Source organism: Chiloscyllium plagiosum, unplaced genomic scaffold, assembly GCF_037043375.1.
Source record: "Chiloscyllium plagiosum isolate Xiang-an unplaced genomic scaffold, Cpla_swu_hap1 HiC_scaffold_3, whole genome shotgun sequence".
NCBI classification, from domain to species: Eukaryota; Metazoa; Chordata; class Chondrichthyes; order Orectolobiformes; family Hemiscylliidae; genus Chiloscyllium; species Chiloscyllium plagiosum.
In genome coordinates this window covers 78,943,745-78,969,716 of record NW_028270141.1, presented here as the reverse complement: position 1 = coordinate 78,969,716, position 25,972 = coordinate 78,943,745, and the positions used below count along the sequence as shown (strand labels likewise).

General features: G+C 39.7%; 1 protein-coding gene across 1 annotated transcript in view; it reads right to left on the bottom strand.

The window, feature by feature from the left end:
* Positions 1 to 25,972, bottom strand: part of man1a1 (mannosidase, alpha, class 1A, member 1) — a 469,900-nt gene that overhangs the window by 116,075 nt on the left and 327,853 nt on the right. The window contains exon 5 of the mRNA XM_043684356.2: positions 13,012 to 13,106. Within this exon, the coding sequence (XP_043540291.1) occupies positions 13,012 to 13,106 (95 nt within the window). The remainder of the gene's footprint in view (positions 1 to 13,011; positions 13,107 to 25,972) is intronic.

Here is a 25,972-nt window from a genome sequence, read left to right as displayed (position 1 = left end):
AAAAAATTAAAAGCTGGATAAAGCAATTCTTTTGACCCTAGGATAGTACTGATGATTAGTTTACTGAGATACAGTGACTTGGATACAGAGGGCTACAGATTAGTGTCCAACTACTTCTATATGATGCAATTACAAGCCAGACTGTAAATGAAATTTAACACTGATGAATGTAATACAATGTACAGCTGTTTGCCTGACCTGAAATGGTTGTGGGATCAATGAGATTGAAAAGCTGAAAGACTTCAAAAGGGACTCTGGGAATGATGGCAGCTGCATTATCTCAGATGCTCAGACCCTGGCAAAATAAGTTTAAAAAGGTAAAAAGCTAAATAAAGTCAGAATTTTAAGTATCTAAAGAGGATTTGTGATGTTTTCATCAGATTTCATTCCACATTAGCATTTTCCGTTTGTGGCACCATCCCACAGAAAAACACAAACACAATTGGAATACATTTTACAGGAAACAAACTCTTTCAGAAGGAGTTAATGTCAGACAAATATCAGAGCAAAAACATTGCTTAAAATCAATAAGGACGCAGGCAATGGTACTCTATGGAATGAATTGATTTCCATGTTCTTGGGAGAGTGGAAATGTCACCTATGGAGAGAGGCTGAATAATGTAGGTTGTAATGTCAGATTGATAACTCTGAGTTTCACTTGATTACCTTAGGGGCTCAGAATGAAATTTCACTGAACACTTCAAACGATTAAATAAGTTTGGTGGAGTTCAACAGGAAAATTGTACATGGTTTATGATGTGAGAAGGCTCACAGATCAGAAGGATATCTCTGGAGCCATACTTTCCTATATCTCAAAAGATAATTCCACTGAAGTACAGCCTTAACGTTTTCCCTACAGATAAAAAAAAAGTATGAATTATTTCTTTGTGGGAAGGATATTGAGAAAACTTTGAAGCTGCTTGCAGTATGTTTTATGCAGGTTAAGTGACAATAATCCACTGCCAACATCAGGCAACAAATGCTTGGATCATAATCAGAGAACCCTGCACTCCAATCAATGTTTACGGTAAATAAAAATGCCAGGAGAACTATTGCAAAATCAAGGTTGCACAAAGGTTTGCTCACAAGATCAACTGAAGGGTTTAAGAATCTTACAAAAGTAGCAATTTACAGAAGTTAATTGGCTCACAGCACCTGCCTTTAAAAGTGTACTTTTATATTTTCAAGTAGGTATTTAGTATGTGTACTCTTGTTTCATATAACGATAGATAAGAGATTCCCTACTCATCATTCTTTCAAAAAAAAAAGATAAGTCGGGCAAGGTTGCCCAATGTCAAGCCATTGACAGTTTCTCTAATATTCTACTTTAGTGTCCATTCCAAGTATTTTAGAAAAAAATATCACTGGCTTTTGTGCAGGTTGTAGCATGGTCTTAAGGATTTAAAAAATGTGTTCAAAAGGGCCGATAATTCCAAATGCCCACTTACTAGAAACTCTTTTTATTGGTTAGGATTGGTGGGGAGGACAAGAGGTGGTGGCGGTCGTCTGATGGACACCATGTGGACACATCCTTTGTGACTGTATTGAGACAAGGCAAGGACATTTTGGCTTTCCAGGCCTCCGTCAATCTCCATGCAGCTCAATGTTTAAGTGTCTATGAACAAATTTATTCTCTATAAAAATTCTTCATTTTCTAAATGGATTGTAGCAAGAAATTGCTTTGCTGAGTACAGAAAGTAAGCAACCCCACCATCAATATCACAAGTTGAAGACATGCCTGAAGTGTGCCATCAGCACAAATAAGAAGTTAGTTTTTGAACAATTTTAAATGTTTCATTTATTCTTGTACTGAATCCCCACCCCAGTGTTGCTAGTCAGGAAACAACATGAGTAGGATGTGGCTGGACTTGCGGGTACAGGGAGGTAAGGAGGACTGAAAGGTATGCACTGCTGTTCAAAACTCAAAGTGCGGACCTATGACATTGTGAAGGAATAAGTAGTGGTCTCCATTGTTTTGAGGAAGCATAGACTAAGAATTTTCTTTTCTAATGCTTTCATGAAATGTGGCATTGCCAGCAAGGCAGAATTTGTTGTCCATTCCTAAGTGGCCCTGAACGGAGTGGTTTGCTGGACTATTTCAGAGGGTCATTAAGAATTAACTGCATTAGCCACATAGAGAACAAAAATAAAGCAAGGGGACATTTTCCATCGAAACAGGGGCATGAAATGTATAACGAAAAAGGCAGTGAATAAATTAACTACAAGTGAATTAGATGAGCATACGAAAAAGAATGTAAAAAGATACCGAGAAAGTGCAAGGATCTGGAATTAGATTGATTTAATATTTTTACTTGCACCGAGATACAGTGAAAAGTGGAGAATGTCACCATGCTCTGGTGCCATCAGGGATTAAAAAATAAATTACTGATTTAATTTTAAGTTGCAATTGCTAAAACTGAAACAACTACAAAAGTTTATCTTTCCCTCTCTGTAGACTTCATCCTCTCTGCTCCTCCAGTCACCACCGTCTGACATCATCCCCAGGGTCCTGGCAAAGTACTCCTTTTCTACCGCCACTTTTCTACAGCACACTGAGGCTGTGCTTCAGTGCCACAGCCTCTTAGCTGGAGATGGTCACGTTGCACCGGTCCTGCATCTCCTCTGATACTGGACATTGATAGACAGGTTCTGATTTGTCTTCCGTGCCGCCACCCGAAATGCAATTAAAGAAAGCAGCCCCATTGAGAAACAAGCTCTGTCCCAGTAAGGTAAATAGACTCTTGTTCTGTTATTGGCATAGTTCCTAATACAGTATCCCCACAGCCTTCCTTTTGGCCAATTACACATTAGTTAGCATTTATCGTTTTAGTGCAACTGGCTTGAAGAATTATTTTTCAGGTAATCCAAACAGTTTATAGCCATGAGATACAAGAACCACTAATTTCACTGTTTCCCTGTTTTCATATCCAGCCAATACTAATCTAAATCTAGCATATTGTTTTAAACAGCAAAACAGTGATCACATTTCTATGAGATTAATGAGACAAGCCTGCTTGTCCACTTAATGCTGGGATTTCACTTTGTTTCTAGTCTCAGACTAAAGTCAGAAGTACAGTTAAGGAGATTAAAATGTTCAAGATCCAACAGCATTACTCTTCAGAAACATCTGGCCACAGTAAGTACATTTCATCCTTGGATATATGCTATCATATATGTACAAAAACATACATTGTAACTTTATTATTAAGCAAAAGACTTAAAGTGTAAGCAAAGTGTTAACAGTTTAATGCCAACTTGCGTTTAATTTTGAAAATGTATGAACATATGATGTTTTTGTTACAGTTGTCCTTCTCTAGAAGCTGTGCAATATTGGTACCATCCGAAAACAATGTCAGATAGAATTTGTGCAAAAACAAAAACAAAATACAGGGTAACCAAAATATGACAACAGCTCAGCAACTACTATAAACGGGAATCCTGTCTGCTGTTAAGCACGAATGTCCTTGCAACAGCACTGCATGCAACTATGTCGGTGAACTCCAGAGTGCAGCATTAAAGTGCAGAACTATATTGCACGTGGATTGGAGATGAGCAAATGTGGTCAAAACCTTGGAATTGCCTCCCAAATAGCATTCTAGGTCTATCCACAGCACATGGATTGCAGCTGTTCAAGGCGGCAGACCACCATCACATTCTAATGGGCAATAAATGCTGACCAGCCAGTAACAACCATCTCCCAGAAGTGACTAATATCTAAAAGAGAAATTCAGCATGAAATGGGGTGCAATCTGTGGCACTTAAGGGATATTTACACATTAAACACACACTAGGAAGAGTTCAGACATCCATTCGAGTGTGAAAGTATTTTTTAAATGACACGATAAGTCTTCTTCGCTTCCAAACAAGCTCCCTGGCACTAAAAAGTAACTTTTAAAATATGGAGCAGCATTACTTCAGATCTAGACGTTGGATATCAGAGAAGGCAAATCAAATCAATTTTTAAAAACTATTATGTCTCTCTCTCTCTCTTTTGATGCTATTTTTCTTTCACTCTTTTCCTTTTCTTTGCTGAATTTGATTTGACGTTGAATTTAACATTTTCATTTACAGTTTGTGTAACAACTTGTGGCTGGGGTGCCGGTTGTCATGGTTGTGGAGATGTTCACTGAGCTGTGAAGTTGATTTGCAGACATTTCATCCCCTGTCTAGGTGACATCTTCAGTGCTTTGAAGCCTCCTGTGAAGCGCTGCTGTACTGTGTCTTCTGGAATTTATTTGGTTCCGTTCCTGCTGTTTCCGGTTGTTTATTGTAGTGGCTGGTATATTGGGTCCAGGTTTATGTGCTAGTTAATGGAATCCATGAATGAGTGCCATGCTTCTAGAAATTCTCTGTCTGTTCTCTGTTTAACTTATCCTATGATCGTTGTGTTGTCTGAGTCAAATTTGTGGTCCTTGTTAACTGTGTGCATGGCTACTAGATACACCTGGTCACGGCATTTAGTGGATAGTTGGTGTTCGTGGATGCGGATTGCTAGTTGTCTGCCTGTTTGCCCGATATAGTGTTGCGTGCAGTCTTTGCAAGGTATCTTGTAATTTACATTTGTCTTGCACATAATGGATACAGGATCTTTTGTCTTAGTGCGTTGTTGTCTGAGTTACTAAAGGGCTACAACGCACTGCAGCACTCCCAGCCTACGAAGTGAAGAAGAAGAATACCTCTACCAAGTCTTCACTAAGACCGGGTATCCCCGTAACTTCATCCACAGATGGCTAACAGACAAACAACGTGACAAGGACATGCCATGACTGAACTCACTAGCCATGCTAACTTAAATAAAGAACATCTCGGAATTGACAGCCATACTTCTCTGACTACTGGATTCACGACAGCTCAGAAACCGATAGTCACGCTCAGACAACAACTCACCAGGACTAAAGACCCGATACCCATCATGTGCAAGACAAAACTAATTTACAAGATTACATAGATGCACGCAGCACCATACTGGGCAAAAGGCAGACAACCAGCAATCCACATCCACGAACACCAACTAGCCACTAAACGCCACAACCAGGTGTACCTGGTAGCCATACACACAGATGACAAAGACCACAAATTCGACTGGGACAACACAACACTCCCAGGACAAGCTAAACAGAGGACCGACAAAATGTCTAGAAGCGTGGAGTCCACTGAGTCCATCAACAAGCACATAGACCTGGACCCAATATACCGGTCACTACAACGAACAACCGGAACTGGCAACCAGAGGCAGCAGGAACAGAACCAAATAAGTTCCAGAAGTCACAGAACAGCAGCGCTTAATAGGAGGCTCCAAAGCACATGAAAGGGAAAGAACAAAAGGAAAGCCCCCATGATAACAGGGAGGTGCAAGGCAAATAGCAGGAGCAGTAGGATGGAGGAGGAAGAAAATGTCCAGAAGAGGTGTAAACTATATCAGAACCAGTTTCAGTACCTGTTTTCTCAGAAAACAGAAACACAAGTTATGATTTGTCATTGTTGAACACAATGCTGAGTCCAGAAGACTGTAAAGCACCGAATCAAGGGACAAGTGCTGCTCCTCAATCTTCAATTAAGATTCATTGCAACAGCAGGAGATAGAGTGGGAATGATCCGGAGAAGTGAAACAGCTAGTGTGGCACTAGAAAAGTGTGGCACTTATACGGATTATATGGAAGTATTCAGCAAAACAATTAACCAGTCTTGGCTTGGACTTCCTTTTTTCCTCTGGCTCTGCACTGGAAGGGCTTTCTGTTTTTCACTGTCCACGGAAATGCCTGACTTGCTGCATGTATTCATCCAACTTCCAATATTTGCGATACATGCTTTTGTTTTGATACACTAAGACTTAATATTTATTTCTTTTTTAACTCTGATTTGGGGAATTAGGTTTTGTTTCAAGCCATCTATTTTGCACTAATCAACAGCTATGAAATGCAATAGCCAATTGTTTCTAACTGTTTTCCATGAATCACTTACTTTACTTGATTAATGGACAATCTAGATGCCCTTGCAAGCTTGCCAAGTAGGGATTTCCATTAGCAAATCTTAATTGCAAATCAGTACTACTAATGAATCAAAAACTCACTTGATACAATTTGAAAAGATGAGCAATTTGATGTAACATGTACATATTTACGTTGGTTTTAATTTTCTGAAATTCCTTAGTTTCAGGAGTGGTCCCAGAGTGGACGATGGTGAAAGTGACCTTTTTATTCAAATGTGGGGTAGGGGAGGGGAGAAACAGAGAGCAGAAAGCTACAGACTAGTTAGCTTAATATCTATCTATCAGAAGGAAAAATGCTAGAAGCTATTACAAAGAAGCTATAGCAGGGCATTTGAATAAGTTTACTGTAATCAGGCAGCATCAACATAGCACTGTGAAAGGAAAATCATGTTTCACGAGTTATTGGAGTTCTGTGAGAAAGTAACAATGTTGTGGACAGAGGGGAACCTGTGGATGTAATATACTTATTTTTACAGAATGCAATTGATAAGCTACCACTGATAAGAAGATAAATTCTCGTGGTGCAAGGGGGGGGTAGTATATTGGCATAGATAGAAGATTAGATGGCAACAGGAAGCAGAAATTAGGCATAAATGGATCTTTGTCAGGTCAGCCAAGATGGAACGAGTGATATGCCACAGGTATTGGTGCCGGGACATAAACTCTTTGTACTTTATATCATGACTTAGGGGGCAAAATATATAATTATCACATTTTCTGACCACAGATCGTTAGGAAAGTCATTTGTCAATAGGACATAAAGAAGCTACAGGGAGGATGGTAACTGAGTGGACAAAGATGTGGAAAATGAAGTATAATGTTTGAAATTGTGAACTGGCCATTTTGTTCAGCAGAATGGAAATTATCACCTTATTTAGATGGTGAGAGACTGCAGAGTTCTCAAACATAGGTTTGAGTGTCCTCATGCATGAGCTGTAAAAGGTTAGTATGCAGGTACAGCAAGGGTCTAGATTAGAATGGTGTTGGAAAAGCACAGCAGGTCAGGCAGCATCCGAGGAGCAGGAAAATCGACGTTTCGGGCAAAAGCTCTTCATCAGGAATAGAGCCGAAACGTTGATTTTCCTGCTCCTCGGATACTGTCTGACCTGCTGTGCTTTTCCAGCACCACTCTAATCTAGACTTTGGTTTCCAGCATCTGCAGTCCTCGTTTTTACCTTGCAGGCACAGCAAGTAACTAGGAAAGCGTATAGAATGTTGTTACTTATCACGAATGGAATTGAAAACGGAAACAGGAAAGTTATGCTTCAGTTATATAGGGCACTGATGAGCCTGCATTTGGAGTACAGTTCACATTATTAATCAACCTTTTTAAGTAAAAATATAAATACATTGGAGACAGTTGGGAGAAGGTTTACTAAGCTAAAACTTGGAATTAGCAAATTGACTTCTGAGGAAAGATTAGACAAACGAGACTTGAATTCACTGGAATTTAACTGAAACACCAAAGAGTGTTGACAGGTAGTTGTGGAGATGGTGTTTTTTCCTTACGGGAAAATCTAGGATGAGGAATCACTGTTTAAAAATCAGAGGTTGCCGATTTACAAGAGAGATCCGGGGATTTTTTTTCTCTTGACAATCTCTGGAACTTTCTTTCTAAAAAGATGTTAAAAACAGAGTCCTTGAATATTTTTAAGGCAGCGGTGGACAGATTCTTGTGAAACAAGGATTATCAGGGGTGTGCAGGCATGTAGATTTGAGTTACAATCAGATAAACCATGAAAGGTGGTCGGCCTGAAGGGCTGAATGGCCTACTCTGGCTCCTAATTCAGATGTTTAAATGTTGTGCTCATTAGTTTGCATTATGTTTAAACTTAGAATCACACAAGTCTTTGTTGCCTTTTTTTGATTTGATCTCATTAATGAAAAATTGTCAATCGCTGAAAATTAAGCCATAACTCTACATTCAAAAGTGAAATGTTTAGCCATCTAAAGTGGCTTGCTTACTGGTGCTTGTGTAAAGCATAGTCTGTAAGGTCCATCAAGCAAATTTGAAGACTATCTTTCGGAAAGATATAATCGAGTTTCAAAGCTGACTAGTCTCATCGTTTCATGTTACTGACACAAAAATCTACATTCAAAAAATGACTAATAAAGAATCCTGTTAGAAACAATATTAGAAGTTCATATTAGAATACATTGGTAATAATAGAGATTTGGGTGTATAGAAGTTGATTATGCAGGCAGGTATTTCAATGAAACTTTGTCACAACCTTTATCATTAAGAAACAAAAGGTGAAGTCCCAAAGCCCAGTATTTGGAGCACACTACTAGAACGAAAGAAAAACTCATGAATCAGAAAGTAATTATTTTTACAAATCCTGAAAGCTTGAAGAGGTACCAAAAAATTGGAGAAGGAACTGAAACACAATGTTCTGATACCTTAGAAAAATATGTTACCATTTGAGCTAATTGGTTAGAGATTTTTTGTGGTGGAGATAGGGACCCTCTCATAGTGTATACACTTCTGCTAGGTTGACAAGTTCTGCCCAGATTTTGCCATTATATAGAGGACTGCTCAGAAGCAGACCCACCTCAGGCAGGAGTGCCCATTTCCATTGAAGAGGGCTTCCAATCAGATAAAGGGTCTCTCACACTCGCACACCCCAACCCTGCTTGCAGGCCCCCCAGGGTTTAACTGGCAGTCTGACTATGTGCAGTTGCTACTAAGATACCATGGTGACCGAAAGAAGCCCTTAAATAGCCATTAATTAACTTCAAAGTCCTTAAATAATCCAAAGGCAGGTGGGCAAAACATTAAAAAATAATGCAGAGCACATGAAATGCAGTCAAATAATTGTGGGGGGATTGTGATCTTCGTACGGTGTAGATCAATGTAATTGAACGTGACAAGGGTTGTCGAGAAGAGGAATTCACAGAACACTTTTGCAACAAATCCTCAAGCAATACATTGTGTAATGAAACAGATAGCAGAAAAGTCGATTCACAAACAAAAACTGTAAATTTAAACAAAACTGATTAGATAATGCAAGGTCTAGTCAACTTTTTACGATGTCAGTTGCGTGTTTATGCCAAGGCCAAACTGCAAAGTTATTCTATCCTCTTATTGGAAATTATAAAGATTTAATTAGCTTCAATGAAGTGGTTAAACCAACTATGGTTGTTGAACAATGTGGTTAAACATGCTGTGATGAGGACTAAAGTTGTGAATCATTTGACAAGCTTAAACATGCTCTAACACTTTATGCTGAGCTATTATGTGGTATTGTGGTTTACAATGGATTGAAGTTTAAGGAACCAGTCGTTGTGTTGAGAAATGAATTAAAGGTCTAACTATGTGTATTAATGCCTTGGTAAAGCAAATGTGGTTATATATCTTGCAAAATGTTTGGAAATGATATGCAGATTTGTGACCTTTGGAGGACTGTTAAGAAGAACAGAGAAACCTGCGAGAGTCTGTGAATTGAAATGCAACAAAATTATGACATTAGACTAAACCAGTCATGAAACAGATTGAATTGTACCATAATGGAATAGACTTTGAGAGAGAAAAGAAAGGATAAAACATCAGACTCTTTCAGATAAAGCACAGTGACAGAAGCAGAATCAAAGATCATCAATCATCAGAACTCTAAGAGACGGTGTCACATCTATCCCGGAGGCAAGGGCGAAGGTAAAACCATCATAGTCCTACCAGACCACAGGCTGCGCTCTCGTGACAGAGATGTCTGGTGATAGTTTAACCTGAGGTGCACCATACCTCAGGCTGGGGAGAGGTTGAGAAGGTGACTCCTTAATGGTAACCTCAGCAAGTATGAGAATTGAACCGATGCAGTTGACATCACTCTGCATCCCAAACTGGCCACTCAACCAACTGAGCTGACACCCTACAGTTGCAGAAAACACAGTGGGGATATGCTGCTGCCTACTTTTAAGATAGCATAGTTTAACTTGTGTTGCTTAATAAATCTATTATCACTCACAATCATGGTCTGTCCTACAAGTCCTATGTGGACATCAGTCACAAACAAGTCTCAAATCAATGAATTTAACAAAAGCTATGAAGGAAGAACTGGCTGAGGCTGATAGGGTAAAAAGACCAAAAGTTACAACCATAAACAAATAAGGGGAAACATTTTTTAAAAATGATTTGCATCTTTCCACAAAAATAAATTCAACTGAAGAAAATAACTCAGCAAGGGAGTTTGTTCTGAAGCTTGCACAAGAAGTAAGGTGGCATACGATCTGTTAGCTTGTAATATGAGGGATTGAGTTTCAGAACCAGGAGGTCATGCTGCAGCTACACAAAATTCTGGTGTGGTTGCACTTGGAGTATTGTGTGCAGTTCTGGTCACTACATTTTAGGAAGGATGTGAAAGCTTTGGAAAGGGTTCAGAGGAGATTCACTAGGATGTTGCCTGGAATGGAGGGAAGGTCTTATGAGGAAAGGATGACGGTCTTGAGGCTGTTTTTGTCAGAGAGAAGGAGGTTGAGAGGTGACTTAATTAAGATTCATAAGATAATCAGAGGGTTATATAGATTGGATAGTGAGAGCTATTTTTTATTAGGATGGTGATGGCTAGCATGAGGGGGCATAGCTTCAAATCGAAGGGTGATAGATATAGGACAGATGTCAGAGGTAGTTTCTTTACTCAGAGAATAGCATGGGCATGAAATGCACTGCCTGCACCAGTTCTGGACTTGCCAGCTTTACGGGCATTTAACTTGTTATTGGATAGGCACATGAACGAAAATGGAATAGTGTAGGTTCAGATTGTTGCGCCGCCCTGTGAAACCATCGAGGGCCGAAGGGCCTAAACTGCACTGTAATGTTCTATGAAGACAAGAATTAGATTAAACCTATTTGCTTGTAAGGTTGCAATGAGCAATAGCAATTTTGATGACTGAGTGAATTTATTAATAATAAAGAAATAAGTAAAATATGAGAGCAAACCAGCCAGAAGTATAAAAGCAGATTGTAAGCACTTTTGATAAGTATATAATAATGATAAGTAGCTAAAATTAAACATTGGTCACTGACATCACAGACAGGGGAATGAGGTTATGGCTGAGGCAAAGAACAAATGTTTTTGTTGCCTGTCTTCACAGTAGATAATACAAGTTAAACTTTAATCCTTAACATTAGCGACTGAGGAAATTAAAGAAAATTGTATTAGAAGAGAAAAATTATTGCAAAAACGTAGGGGAGTAAAATCTGCCAAATTCCCAGGACATGATGGACTACATCCTCAGATTCTAAAAGAAAGCTGCAGTGAAATCTAATGCTTAGGCTATGATTTTCTAAAATTCCATAGATGTTGGATAAGTCCCAACAGATTAGAAAATCAAAATTGTAACAGTGTTATTCAAGAAAGGAAGAGAGGAAAAACAGGGAACTACAACACATTTACCCTGACACGAGTCATCAAGAAAGTACTCAACTCAATTATTAAGTAGACAACTATGTACAAAAGAAAAGACTGTTAATTATTTGGAAGTTGACTGATTGGTCAAGGCGACACCATGGAGAATACATAAGGAACCTTCAATTATGTTTAGAAATGGCCAGTTGACTCTGATTGTTACCATGGGATATGCACCAGGGAACAGTTGTCCCCCATGCTTTGCTTAATTGAAAAAGGCGCAATGTCTGCACAATGTGTTCGCAGAGGACAGGGCATCAGGAAAAGCAGCGTTACATTTAGCTTTCAACAGAATCAGACGGGCAAATTTCAGGGCTCTCTATTCTTGCTGATTATGAATGGTTGGCCAACTTCTAAAGACTTATCAAGGCATTAGTTTAGCAAGGTATCTAGTACAGAAGTGCCCTATTTAGGTTTTGGTGTGGCTATAATCAGGGTTTCGCTTGTGATCTCTTCTTACAATGCCTAAATATTTATTTGGCTAAAATTGAGAACTATGAAATGGTTCAAGCTTCTGCTACTGATAATATAATCATCCATTGTATTCAACACTTTTAGAGAACTTTAGGAACAGCAGCAATTTTTAGTTTTTGAATCAGTGTTTTTTTGGTTTCCTTTAGCGTTACAATATTATTCCATGGTTATAATATGACTCATTCGTTCTGACTGGGTGAATGGACATAGAAGGGCCATGGAAGGTTTATGAAAGGATATAGAATCACAGAATCCTACAGTGTGAAAGCAGGCCACTCAGCCCCATGAGACCATACAGCATCCCACCCAGACCCACTCCTCTACTCTATCCCTGTAACCTTGCATGTTTCATGGCTACTCCACCTAGCCTACATATCCCTGGAAACCTTGGGCAATTTTGCATGGTCAATCCACCTAACCTATACATCTTTGGACTGTGGGAGGAAACCAGAGCACCTGAAGGAAACCCACACAGACAGTCACCCAAGAGTGGAATCAAACACGGGTCCCTGGCACTGTGAGGCAGCAGTGCTAACCACTGAGCCACCATGTCATCTAGAATATGGCATGGAGAGTTTTTAAGGGCTGAAGGGGTATGAACTAGCGGGAATAACTGGTTTTAACAGCACTGATACAAAGCTTCAGAGAACTGGGCCTTGTAAGTAATCTAACTCGGCACTTGCATGCCTCAGTCACTGACTACAATTACTTCCAGGATCAATAATCCCAATTTGATGTTGCCTCTACTAAGAGAAATCAAGCCATATCATAGCCTTTTAAATAAGGAGGGCATACGCAGTCAGGCAATTCCCTGACTCCAGCAACCCACGTCCCTAGTGAGAACCTGGCCCCTACCTCTCATAAGACACGTCACTTTTGTGTGAAGTACCAGATGTAACAACTGGTACCATGGTACAATGCAAGAGTGTACCTTGGAAACAAAGATGAAGAGATGGCAGAACTGCAGGAGGTTACAGCAATGTGTTTTATAATGGGAATAGCTCAAAAATAATACTGGAAGTGAAATTACGGAAGGTGACATTTGCCAAAGTTAATTTGTAGTCCAGTTTGATAGTTCATATTAGTAAGCTAAGTAGTTCTACCCAGTAACTTTGAAAAGAGAGAATAGAATAGTTTACGGATTACCTTTTCATGTTCAACAAGGCCCAAGGGATCCCAGTGGGGGTGTTAAAGGCAGGCAGCAGTTTCTCCCCTAGTTCCACTGCTTTAGTTCTGAAAACCTGCAAAAAAATGAAAACAGCAATGCAGCAAATATTAACACACACATACTAAAACAAAATTGCAGAAAATATAGACTGTAATGTATAAAAAAACTTCATGAAACATAAAACACACAAAATAGGAGTAGATTGATACAGCTGAACTTGGGTTTCAAATTCACTTTCCTGTCCAATCCTCATTTCTCTCAATTCCACAAGAGAACAAATGTATTCAATGTAGGAGCATTCTTTGTAGTAAAGAATTGCCGAGATAGTTGCAAATCTTTGAATAACCTTTTCTTCATCTCATTCCTAATGATCATAGTTTTATTCAATCATGGGAAAAAGACTACTCTATCTAGTGGCTTCAGAATCTTGAATAGTTCAAATCGATCACCTGTCATTCTTTTAATCTTCAGAGAATTTATATCCAATTTGCTCAGTCTCTAATCATTGGATGAATTCCTCATCCCAGGGACCAAGTTAATGAACTTAGACTTTATTACCTCCAAAGCAAGTCTATCTTTTCTTAAATGTGGAGATCAGAACTGAGCAAAGTTTTCCAGATGTGGTCTCACCAAAAATCCTGCACAATTAGAATAAGATTTCTTTCCAGTACTACAATACTTTGCAATAAAGGCCAACATATAATTTGCCTTTCTAATTGTTTCCCATTCTCACATGCTAACTTGCTGAACTCATCCTCTGAGCACAGCCAGATGTTTTGAATTTACAAGTTCCACATCTTGAAAAAAAATTCTGCTTTTCTATTCTTGCTTATTTTTTTTGTAGTCTCTATGTCCTCCCTATTGCTTATTTGACCACCTAGCTTAATATCATTAGTTATATTTCTCTCTTAATACAGTTATTAATATAGATTGTCAATTATGGAGGCCCCAGAACTGACATTTTTAACATTCCACTATTCTTTGTTCGCCAATTTAAACTGTTCTGTGCATGCCAATTCTCTGCTTCTTGTTTATTAACCAATAATCTATCCATGCGAATATATTCATTACCCAAACTCCACAAGCTCTTATCTTGCCTATTAACCTTTTGTATGATACCTTATTGACTGCATTTTAGAAATCCATTGGTTCCTTTTACCTACTCTATTAGTAATACCCTCAAAAATTTCCAATATTTTTGTCGAACATAATTTCCCTCTAGTAAAGCCATTTTAATTGCTCTAATCATGCTTTGTTTTTCTAAGAATATTGTTAATAATTTGTTGGCCTAAATGACATGTAGTATCCTGTTTCCTTGTTCCCAGCATTCTTAAAAATGACTATTTACAATCTCCATCCGTGACTTGGATGAAGGTACTAAATTTATGACTGCTGAATGGCTTAAGGATATGTGGGAAAGTATGGTTAAAAGGGGACATAAATAATCTGCAAAGGGATACAGGCAGATTAAACAGTGGGGGGAAAACGTAGAAAATGAAGATGTGCCAAAATGTGAATTTGTCCACTTTGCTATGAATAGCACAAAGCAGCACACTTTTTTAAAAAATGAAATGTGACTGCAAAATTCTACGATGCAGAGAGACCAGGGTGTCCTGGCAAATGAAGGTTAAGCAGATACAGTAAATGATTAGGAAGGCAATGGGAATATTGTTGATTACAAGGATAATGGAATAATGAAGCAGGGATGCTCAGCTACAGTGATACAGCGCATCGGTGAGAGCACATAGAGAGTGCTGTATGTAATCTTGGTGTCTTATTCAAGAAAAGACATAACTACCTTAGTAGCTGTTCAAATAAAATTTACTTGACTGATTCCCCAAGATGAAGGATTAGTTTATGAGCAAAGACTAGATGAGCTGCGCCTGTATGCTTTGGAGCTTAGCAGATCTTACTAAAACTTGGAAGACCTTGAGAAGGTCAGACAGGGTGAATGCTGAACAATTTTTTAAAAAAAGATAGAACACAGTTTAAAATATAAAGGTCTTCCATTTAGGATGGAGGAAAGCAGAATTTCTTTTTGTCAATTGGCTGATAGCTTTTTGAAGTCTCATCCCCAGAGAACAATGGAAACAGTCATTGAATATTTTAAATGCAGAATTAGATTGATTCCTTACTAACCAGAGAATCAAAGAATTAAGAGGTAGGCAGGAAAGTAGAGTTCTGGCCACAAACAGATCAACTATGATCTTATTAAATGTTAGAACCATCTCAAGGGTCTGAATTATTCACTCCTAATTCTTATTTTTAGAGCTTTGAGTATGGTGCACAAGTTTTAACTCTAAGTTGGGGATGACAAATTCTGTTTGTTTAAAGAAGAGTGCGGATATATTTTAAACCTTACAAATTCACACAACTATTTTTTTATGAAGCTGCCAAATGTAAATTTTCTGTTGGCTATTTAATAATACGTTGACAAAAGTTCAAAATTTGGCAAAATTGTCTAGTTGTGTATGTTCGTTTTTTCTTGCTCAGTGAAGAGAATATTCTTCCTGCATCTGTCCAGCTGCAAGCCAATTACGTACCGAAAGTACAGTGTTAATGTGGACCTCCACAAGCTACAGTAAATAATAATGGGAAAAAAATCACAGATTATAAGAACAACAATGGATGACCTTAGTAGAACTGACATCAAGTAAGCAGTTTTTATTTGTTTTCATTAGTTAGAGTATTATTATGACACTTTGGCTTTAAGACATCCTTTTTTTAAAATGAAGAAAGGTTCAGACAGAGGGGTGAGCAGTCTGTTCAAAACCAGTAAAGTAAACAGTTTGTGAGGTCATAGTTTTTTTTTAAAAGTTGGAACAATAGAAGCAACTGAATGGGTGGGGTCATGCGACCACAGAAGCAGGATTTTTAGTAGTAGCTTTCTGCAGTTGCTGGGGTCTTGAAGCTAGGTGTGGAAGCTCTTCTTCCTCTCTCTGTTACAGCTAAAAACTGGGGTTCTCTTCCTGCTGTTAGAATTGCACGAGAGACTACCTATTTTATTGAATTTGCCTTTGCCAAGGGTGTGCTTATGGATGTTATGAGATTAAAACAGTTAACTGGTATAGTTAATACATATTATTTTGTTAAGCATTTTGATTGTTATAGTTAAGCTAATTCTTTTCTTTTCATTTTGTCTATATTTCTATACTACTATTTTACTTATAGTCGAGCAGTTTGACCCATCAGATTGCAACTGTAATGCAACGCCTTATACTTATCTTTAAAATAAGAAACAGTGAGAGTCTTGACTATATTCTTAACACATTTTGAGGGGGTTTGGTCAGATCCATAACAATATGAAAATTAATACAGGCTTAAAATACTCAATATGTATACGACCAGGACAGACCAACGCTAGCTGTAACTATTTTCCTCAGTTTCAGATAATACGCTTTTCTAATTTTATTTGTTTGTATATGAAGTCTCTATGGTGCTTTGTAATATGTGCAAAAGTGAAATTCATATGTTCATTCTTTGTTTCAACAATAGCATTTTGCAGAAGACAAGCTATTTCCAACAATATATAAACAAACACCATTTTGAAAGATAAAGCAAGATTTTTTAAAAACAAGACATGTAGCTTTGATGGTACAAAAGAACTACAAATCCCAGTGGAGAAAGAAAAACATATTATTGCTACTCAGTTGGAGCGGAGGATAAAGCAAAAACCAGGGCACACTGTTCTTGCTTTTCTCAGAACACTCAATCATAACCCTTCTAAACAAACATATGTTGGAGATTTTCCAAGTAATTTCTTGAATTTGGAAATGACTGGTGATGGCACAGATCGGCTTAGAATAGACGCACCTCACTCTGACCCCTCTTACTCACATGGGAAATGCAAACTTGGAAATAGTGGTGAAATATTCGTCAACAAAATTATGTTTAATCTGTACTGCTGCAGTTATGCAGACCACAATCACCTGGTACAGTAAAGGGAAATTTAAAAAAAGAATGTGTAACAAGAGAAATTATTTATTAATACAAGTATTTGAAATATAAAACAGAAAGATATATTTCTTTTAATCAATGAATGAGATAAACTGGTGCTTCATATTTGTTCTACTTCACAAATATTGACTGCAAGTCACAGAATTCCTTTTAAAATTCACAAAGGTAGATCTAATCAAGAATTTATGAAACCCATTTATCTACAATACATCATTTCAGAGGTGCATACCCAACTGAGAAATCAGATAATTTAATCTGTGAATGAATGAAGACAGACAAATGAAATCGATCGTGTTTCTAGCATTAGGTGAAAAATCCGAGTGCTACTGTTAAAAAAATTATGATTGCTTGCACATTTTTAACATTATTTTAATTGATATTTTATTTAGAAAATGATGTGGGGAACCTACAGGAGATCAGATTCTGAATTAACACCAGATATCTGGATGATTATCCAAAAGATGAGTTACTTAATGAAGCATCTTGCAGAAATAATTTAATTTCAATTGTGTTTGAGAATTCAGGTTTCTTCTATTGTGTTTCTTCCAATCAGCTCGCACATAGGACCCAGCAGCACTTGACCTTTCAACATTTCACTGCAGTATCGGAAATGAACAAGAATAAAACTGAAACATAACTACACTAATTTATATTTTAAGGAGCAGTCACTATGGACATTTAAATATCAGTTGGTTGCCCATGAGACTGCTTTACGGGTGACCATTAAGCTCCCACCAGTAATTTCCCTCTGCCACCCCCATCAACTAGTTACTCTCTCTCTCTACTTCATCTCATAGACAAGGAACTGCACATTTATCCCATGTTTACCACTCAACAGAACCAATCTCTATCTTTCATTCTCTGCCACGTAATCACACCTTGCGTCCTATAAGGCTTGCCCTTTTATTCTTTCTTCCCTCCCTCTCCCTGTGCCTGTTCAGGCTTAAAACCTAGTGCATCTCCAACAGAGTCATTAAAATGAGTTGAATTGTAATGTTATTTGTAACGCCCCTCCAAACCTGCTGGGTCTTGTCAGCATGTATTTTTATCAAACTTAATGGTGCAACTGTGAAGGTCATGCAAGAACAGAGAGAATCAGGGGACAGCAGTAACAAAGCTCTGAAGGTGACAAACCAATATGCAGATAGGATTTTTGACTTTATAGAGGGGCGCGGAATGCAAAAGCATAGCTGTTAAACCTTTATGAATCATTGCCTACACTGCAGCTTTTGAGTAGTGCAGCACTTTGGGGCCAGCAACCATAATTCTATGAGTTTTAAAATAGTGATGGAAAAGGATAGACCAGATCTAAAAGTTAAACTTCTAAAGTTGAGGAAGGCAAATTTAGATGGTATTAGGCAAGAACTTTGAAAAGTTGATTGGGATCAAATGTCGCACATAAAGGGACGGCTAGAAAATGGGAAGCCTTCAAAAATTAGATAACAAGAGTCTAGAGACAGTATATTCCTGTTAGGGTGAAAGGCAAGACTGGTATGTACAGGGAATGCTGGATGACTAGATAAATTGAAGTTTTGGTGAAGAAAAGGAAGGAAGCATATGTCTTTTATTGACAGCAAAGATTGAGTGAATTCTTATAAGAGTATAAAGGCAGTAGGAGTATACTTAAGAAGGAAGAGCAAAAAGGGGATCTGAGATAGCTCTGGTAAATAGGGATAAGGAGAATCCAGAGATTCTATAAATACATCAAGAATAAAATGTAGAAAGAATAGGGGAAGAATAGGGTCCCTCAAAGTTCAGCAAGGCAATCTCTGTGTGGAAACACAGGAGATGAGGAAATACTAAACGAGTATTTTGCATCAGTATTTACTGCATAAAAGGACCTGGAAGATACAGAGTGTGGAGAAATAGATGGTGTTGTCTTGAAAAATGTCCATTATAGAGGTGGTGGTGCTGGATGTCTTGAAACGCATAAAGGTGGATAAATCCCCAGGACATGATCAGGTGTACGCTAGAACACTATGGGAAGCTAGGGAAGTGATTGCTGGCTCCCTTGCTGAGATATTTAGATTAGATTTCCCACAGCCTGGAAAGAGACCCCTCAGCTCAACAAGTCCACACTGACCCTCTTAAGAGTAACCAACCCAGACCCATTACCCCACCCCACATTTACCCCTGACTAATACACCTAACACTATGGGCAACTTTGCATGACCAATTCACCTGACCTGCACATCTTTGGATTTTGGGAGGAAACTCACACAGACACGGGGAGAATGTGCAAACTCCACGCAGTCAGTTGCCCGAGGCAAGAATTGAACCCGAGTCCTTGGCACTGAAAGGCAGCAGTGCTAACCACTGATCCACCCTGCTGATGATTTAGATCATCGATAGTCAGAGGTGAAGTGCCGGAAGATTGATGGTTGGCTAATGTGGTGCCACTATTTCAGAAAGGTGGTAGAGAAAGGCCAGGGAACTATAAACTGGTGAGCCTGACATCGGAGGAGGGCAATTGTTGGAGGGAACCCCGAGGGACACGATTTACATATATTTGGAAAGACAAGGACTGATTAGGGATAGTCAACATATTTCTTCTGCACAAAGCTCATGCCTCACTAACTTGAATGGGTTTTTTGAAGAAGTAATGAAGAGGATTGATGAAGGCAGAGCAGTGGACATGATCTATATGGAATTTAGGAAGGCGTTTGACAAGGTTCCTCATGGGACACTCATTAGCAAGGGTAGATCTCATGGAATACAAGGAGAACTAGCCATTTGGATACAGAACTGGCTCAAAGGTAGAAGACACAGGGTGGTGGTGGAGGGTTGCTTTTCAGACTGGAGGCCTGTGACCAGTAGTATGCCAGAAGGATTGATACTGGGTTCACTGCTTTTCATTTATATAAACAATTTCGATGTGAACATACGAGCTATCATAAGTAAGCTTGCAGGTGACAGCAAAATTGTAGTGGGCAGTGAAGAAGGTCACCTCAGTGTACAACGGGATCTTGATCAAATGGGACAATTGGCCCAAGAGTGGCAAATGGACTTGAATTTAGATAAACGTGAGGTGCCGCATTTTGGAAAGGCAAATCAGGGCACAATTTATAAACTAAATGGTAAAGTCCTGGGGAGTGTTGCTGATCAAAGAGACCTTAGAGTGCAGGTTCATAGCTCCTTGAAAGTGGAGTCGCAGGTAGACAGGATAGTGAATGTGGCATTTGGTTTGTTTGGCTTTGTCGGTCAGAGCATTAAGTAGAGGAGTTGGGAGGTCATGTTGCAGCTACACAGGATGTTGGTTAAGCCACATTTAGAGTATTGTCTGCAATTCTGGTCTCCCTCCTATCAGAAGGATGTTGTGAAACTTGAAAGGGTTCAGAAAGGATTTCTAGAGGTGTTACCAGGGTTGGAAGGTTTGAGCTATAGGGAGAGGCTGAACAGGCTGAGGCTGTTTTCCTAGGAGCGTCGGAGGCTGAGGGGTGACCTTATAGAGATTTATAAAATCATGAGGGGCATGGATAGGATACATAAATAAGGTCTTTCCCCTGGGGTGGGTGAGTCTAGGCTGGAAGGCATAGGTTTAAGCTTAGAGTGGAAAGATTTAAAAGGGACCTATGGGCCAATGTTTCCAAGCAGAGGGTGGTACGTGTATGAAATGAGCTGCCACAGGAAGTGGCGGAGGCTGGTAAAAGGCATGTGGATGGGTATATGAATAGGAATGATTGGACTGACATGGGCTAAGTGCTGACAAATGGGACTATCTGGTCAGCTTGGATGAATTGCACCAAAGGGTCTGTTTCTGTGCTGTACTCAATATCTTTCCTAAAGTGCACTAAAAAAGGCCAAAATGAGGGCAAAGAAAAATGTACTGGAATGGAATCAAGGATTTCAATTAAACGAAGAAACTAGAGGAACAGCTGTTGTTCTGCTTACACTTGGAAGGTTACAGAGAGATGTAAAAGAGGTGACCAAATCATTAAGGCCTCTTGACAAAGAGATAAAGTGATCTGTTTCCAGTGGCAGAAATGTCGCTAACCAGAGGGCACAGATTTAAGGCAAATGACAAATGAACCCAAAGTATAGAAGCCTGGAACGATTACAGCAAAGGAGGTGATTTTTTGATCTTTGTTGAAGTGTCGGCTCTCTGTAAGAACTCATTTAGTCTCACTGTCCTGCCATTGCCCCATAGTCCTGAAAATGTTCTCCCTTCAGAGCTTTATTCAATTTCATTTTGAATACCTTAATTCAATCTGCTCCAGTCACATCCCCACATAGTGTGCTCCAGATCCAAACCACTCACTACATGAAAATTAATTTTCCTTATCTTGCAATTCCTTCTTTTTCCCTCACCTGAAATCAGTCTCCTCTGGTTTTTTTGTCCTTTCCACTATGAGAACAGTTTCTCGCCATTTGCTCTGTCAAGATCTCTTTCATTTTGGAGACTTCTGGAAAATCTCCTCTCAAAAAGGCACTCTTTGCCAAGAGCTTCTCTATCCATGGAATTATTATTATACATCTTTTGTGAACCTTTTCTAATGCTTTTACATCCTTCCTAAACGTGGTACCTGGATACAAGCATGATATTCAAGGTCAAATCAGTGTCTTCTAATGCTTTAATGTAAGTTCCAAACTTGTGTTCTCTGCCCCGTGGCAAGGTCATAGTTATGAAGTGGTAATGTTCATGTTTCACTGGATCCACTCATTTTCCTGGTGTCTTACAGAGCATCTGGGTTGGACAAGGAATTCTATGTTTTAGTTTTCTGAAGGAGCAGAATCATCTGCACCAGTTCCCTGAAGTCCCAGCAATTATACCTGGCCAAATGCAGTCGCACTTATTGCTCATCATGTAATAACCTTCTCATTACTGAACAATAATCTCTACAGTAATGTATCTTCTGCCACTAATCATTAGATAGATCTAAGGGAAAGGAAGAATGGTAACAGTGAACAATGATAAACAATCCTTAGCCAGTATCCAAACTGGTTGGTATAGGTGGCAAATACTGCAAGCTGCCAGCAGTGGTTATCTGAAAAAATAGCTTCCACTTCTCTGCTTTAAATATCATTTGTCACTTGGCTGTGCATTCCAGCCTATCACTGCCTTCTACAATACAACAGAGTTAACATTTTGAGTCCAGTGACCCTTTGCAGAAGTTCTGAGGAAGAGTCACTGGACCTGAAACATGGACTTTGTTCTTTCTCCAACAGATATTGCCAGACCTGTTGTGTTTCTCTGATTTTGTTTTAGATTTCCAGCATCTGCAGTTTGTGTTTATTATATCAATTTTTTGGGGATTTAAGACTATTCTATTTACAGCTCAGTCAAGCTTCGTGACCTATTGCAATTCAGTCATTCACATCCAAGACTAGGGCATTAAAATATCTGCAGTCCTCCACTTTCTCCATTAAAATATAATCAAGAAATAGTCTCAGTGCCAATCATCGGGAATGTCACTTTATACCTTGATGTGGAGGTGCCAGTGTTGGATTGGGGTGGACAAAGTTAAGAATCATACAACACCAGGTTATAGTTCAACAGGTTTATTTTCAAAGTACAAGCTTTCGGAGTGCTGCTCCTTCATCAGGTAGCTAGTGGGGCAGGATTGTGGACACAGAATTTATAGTAAAAGATCAAAGTGTCATACATCTGATGCGATGTATTGAACAAACCTAGATTGCTGGTAAGTCTTTAATCACTTAGAATGGGATTGCAAGTCTCGAGTCATTAATATGCATATCCCAGAAATTCTTTCGTCACATTTCTGAGATAACTTAAAGTTTTCTAAAAAAAAGGTGATATGTCAACTCAGACAATGCATTAAAGGTGTGAGGTTAGAGTCTGTCTGTATTCCAACTCGTGTCAGACTGGTTCGATTTCCAAAGTAGGAATTTATAAAATGTCACATGGACTGACTGCCTGCAGATAGTGTGCTTTTTGAACAAAATAGAACATATGTGCAAATGCAATTCAATCATAGACTAATATGTCTGAGCTCAAATGTCACTTTTTCAAAATAAAACCTTCAGTTATATCAGGAATGTGACCTGAAGGTAGTTCTGGGATTTACATATTAATGAATTGAAACCTGCAACCTAAGTGATTAAAGACTTAGCAGCAATTAGGTTTGCTCAATACATCACATCTGTTGTATGACACTTTGATCTTTTACAATAATTTGTGTCCTACCATCCTGCCCCACTGGCTACCTGACGAAGCAGCAGCGCTCCAAAAGCTTGCACTTCCAAATAAACCTGTTGGACTATAAACTGACGTTGTGCGATTTTAGTTTTTAACTTTATAGCTTACTTCAGTCCAAAAAAATGTTCATTATTACACTTTATTTCTTGTCATTCATCTAGTTTCACACATCCATGCTGCTATGATCCCTTCAATTCCGTGTGCTTAGATGAATTTGGTGACAGTTCTGTTGTGTTATGTGCTATTTGAAAGTTCATGTGCAGCACACCAACAGCATTACCCTCACCAACCCTGTTAACTCATTAAAAATCTCTACAACCCAGATGGCCTCCTTCTTCAAAGACCACAATTTCCCCCCAGACGTGATCGACGATGCTCTCCACTGCATCTCCTCCACTTCCCACTCCTCTGCCCTTGAGCCCCGCTCCTCCAATCGCCACCAGGACAGAACCCCACTGGTCCTCACCTACCACCCCACCAACCTCCATATACATCATATCATCCGTCGCCATTTCCGCCACCTCCAAACGGACCCCACCACCAGGGATATATTTCCCTCCTCTCCCCTATCAGCGTTCCGAAAAGACCACTCCCTCAGTGACTCCCTCATCAGGTCCAGACACCCCCCACCAACCCAACCTCCACTCCCGGCACCTTCCCCTGCAACCGCAAGAAATGCAAAACTTGCACCCACACCTCCCCCCTTACTTCCCTCCAAGGCCCCAAGGGATCCTTCCATATCCACCATAAATTCACCTGCACCGCCACACACCATTTACTGCATCCACTGCACCCGATGTGGCCTCCTCTATATTGGGGAGGCAGGCCCCTACTTGCGGAACGTTTCAGAGAACATCTCTGGGACACCTGGACCAACCAACCCAACCACCCAGTGGCTCAACACTTCAACTCCCCCTCCCACTCCACCAAGGACATGCAGGTCCTTGGACTCCTCCATCGCCAGACCACAGCAACACGACGGCTGGAGGAAGAGTGGCCTCATCTTCCGCCTAGGAACACTCCAACCACAAGGGATGAACTCAGATTTCTCCAGTTTCCTCATTTCCCCTCCCCCCATCTTGTCTCAGTCCCAACCCTCAAACTCAGCACCACCTTCCTAACCTACAATCTTCTTCCTGACCTCTCCACCCCTACCCCGGCCTATCACCCTCACCTTGACCTCCTTCCACCTATCGCATTTCCAACACCCCTCCCCTAAGTCCCTCCTCCCTACCTTTTATCTTAGCCTGCTTGGCACACTTTCCTCATTCCTGAAGAAGGGCTCATGCCCGAAATGTCGATTCTCCTTCTCCTTGGATGCTGCTTGATCTGCTGCGCTTTTCCAGCAACACATTTTCAGCTCTGATCTCCAGCATCTGCAGTCCTCACTTTCTCCATTAAAAATCTCACCCCATTTCATTAAACATGACTTGCCCTTAACAAATAAGTTGGTTTTCTTTAATTAATCAACACTTGTCCAACTGACTTAATTTGACATGAATCTTAATTTTAAAATCATAGAATCCCTACAGGGCAAGTCGAGACCATTCGGTCCATAGAGTCCGCATTGATCCTCATAAGAGCATCCCACTCAGACCCAGACCCCTCAATCCCACATCCTATCCTCTTACACTGCATTTGCCAAGGGCAATCCACCTAGCCTACACATCTTTGAATTGTGGGAGGAAACTGGAGCACCTGGCGGAAGGCCAAAGATCAAAGGTCAATGTGCAAACTTCACACAATTACCAAGGCTGGAACAGAACCAGAGTCATGGCACTGTGAGGCAGCAGTGCTAACCACTGAGCCATCCACTGAGTTTTAACTAATCAGCTTACAGTTGCTGGGCTTATCATTTGCAAATCAAAATTGGGGGGTGGGGTGGGGGAGGGTGCCATCAGGGAGGGTTGTCCCATATCCCAAAAGAGGGGACAGCCACAAGCCCACTAGCAACATTTTAACTTTCACATCCCTCCACGGTTGAGGTACTGTGTCTGTCTCAGCAGTATCAAAGTGTCAATCTCTTCTGGTGAACTGTGCTAAAACTTCAAATCTGCACGTTCTTTCATTGGAAGCTGCCAGTGGTAAAACCTGGTTTTAATGAACTGATCCCCATTGGCAGAAGCTGTGGATTAGAGTGTCATTTTCATCTTGATGTTGGGGTCCCAAAGCTTAAAGTGATATTCAGCTCTTTGGGTCTACATTATTTCAAATTTATTTTTACAGCATTTAGTGGCTTCTATTTAGCAGGTCATTTAGCATATTAACTCTGACAGACTTCTACAGGTTTCCTTTCTTTCTAGTTTTCTAACTAAACTAACTTTAAAAAAAAATGAAAATGTAGCTATCCCCATGAAATATCACTGACAATTCTATGACAAATATGTCAAAACATGGGCAGTTCTACAACATGGACTGTGTTTTTGTCACAGAGAGTGCTGATTGTATTTGCATACAAAAGCACTGAGTGATTGAAATATTTGTCTCAAGAAATATTACAGAAATAGCAGCACTTTGGGGGCGGCATGGTGGCTCAGTGGTTAGCATTACTGCCTCACAGCACCAGGGTCCCAGGTCTGATTCCTGCCTCGGGCAACTGTCTGTGTGGAGTTTGCACATTCTCCCAGTGTCTGCGTGGGTTTCCTCCGGGTGCTCCGGTTTCCTCCCACAGTCCAAAGATGCGCAGGTCAGGTGAATTGGCCATGCTAAATTGCCCATAGTTTTAGGTGCATTAATCAGAGGGAAATGGGTCTGGGTGGGTTGCTCTTCGGAGGGTTGGTTTTTTGATTAGATTAGATTAGATTACAGTGTGGAAACAGGCCCTT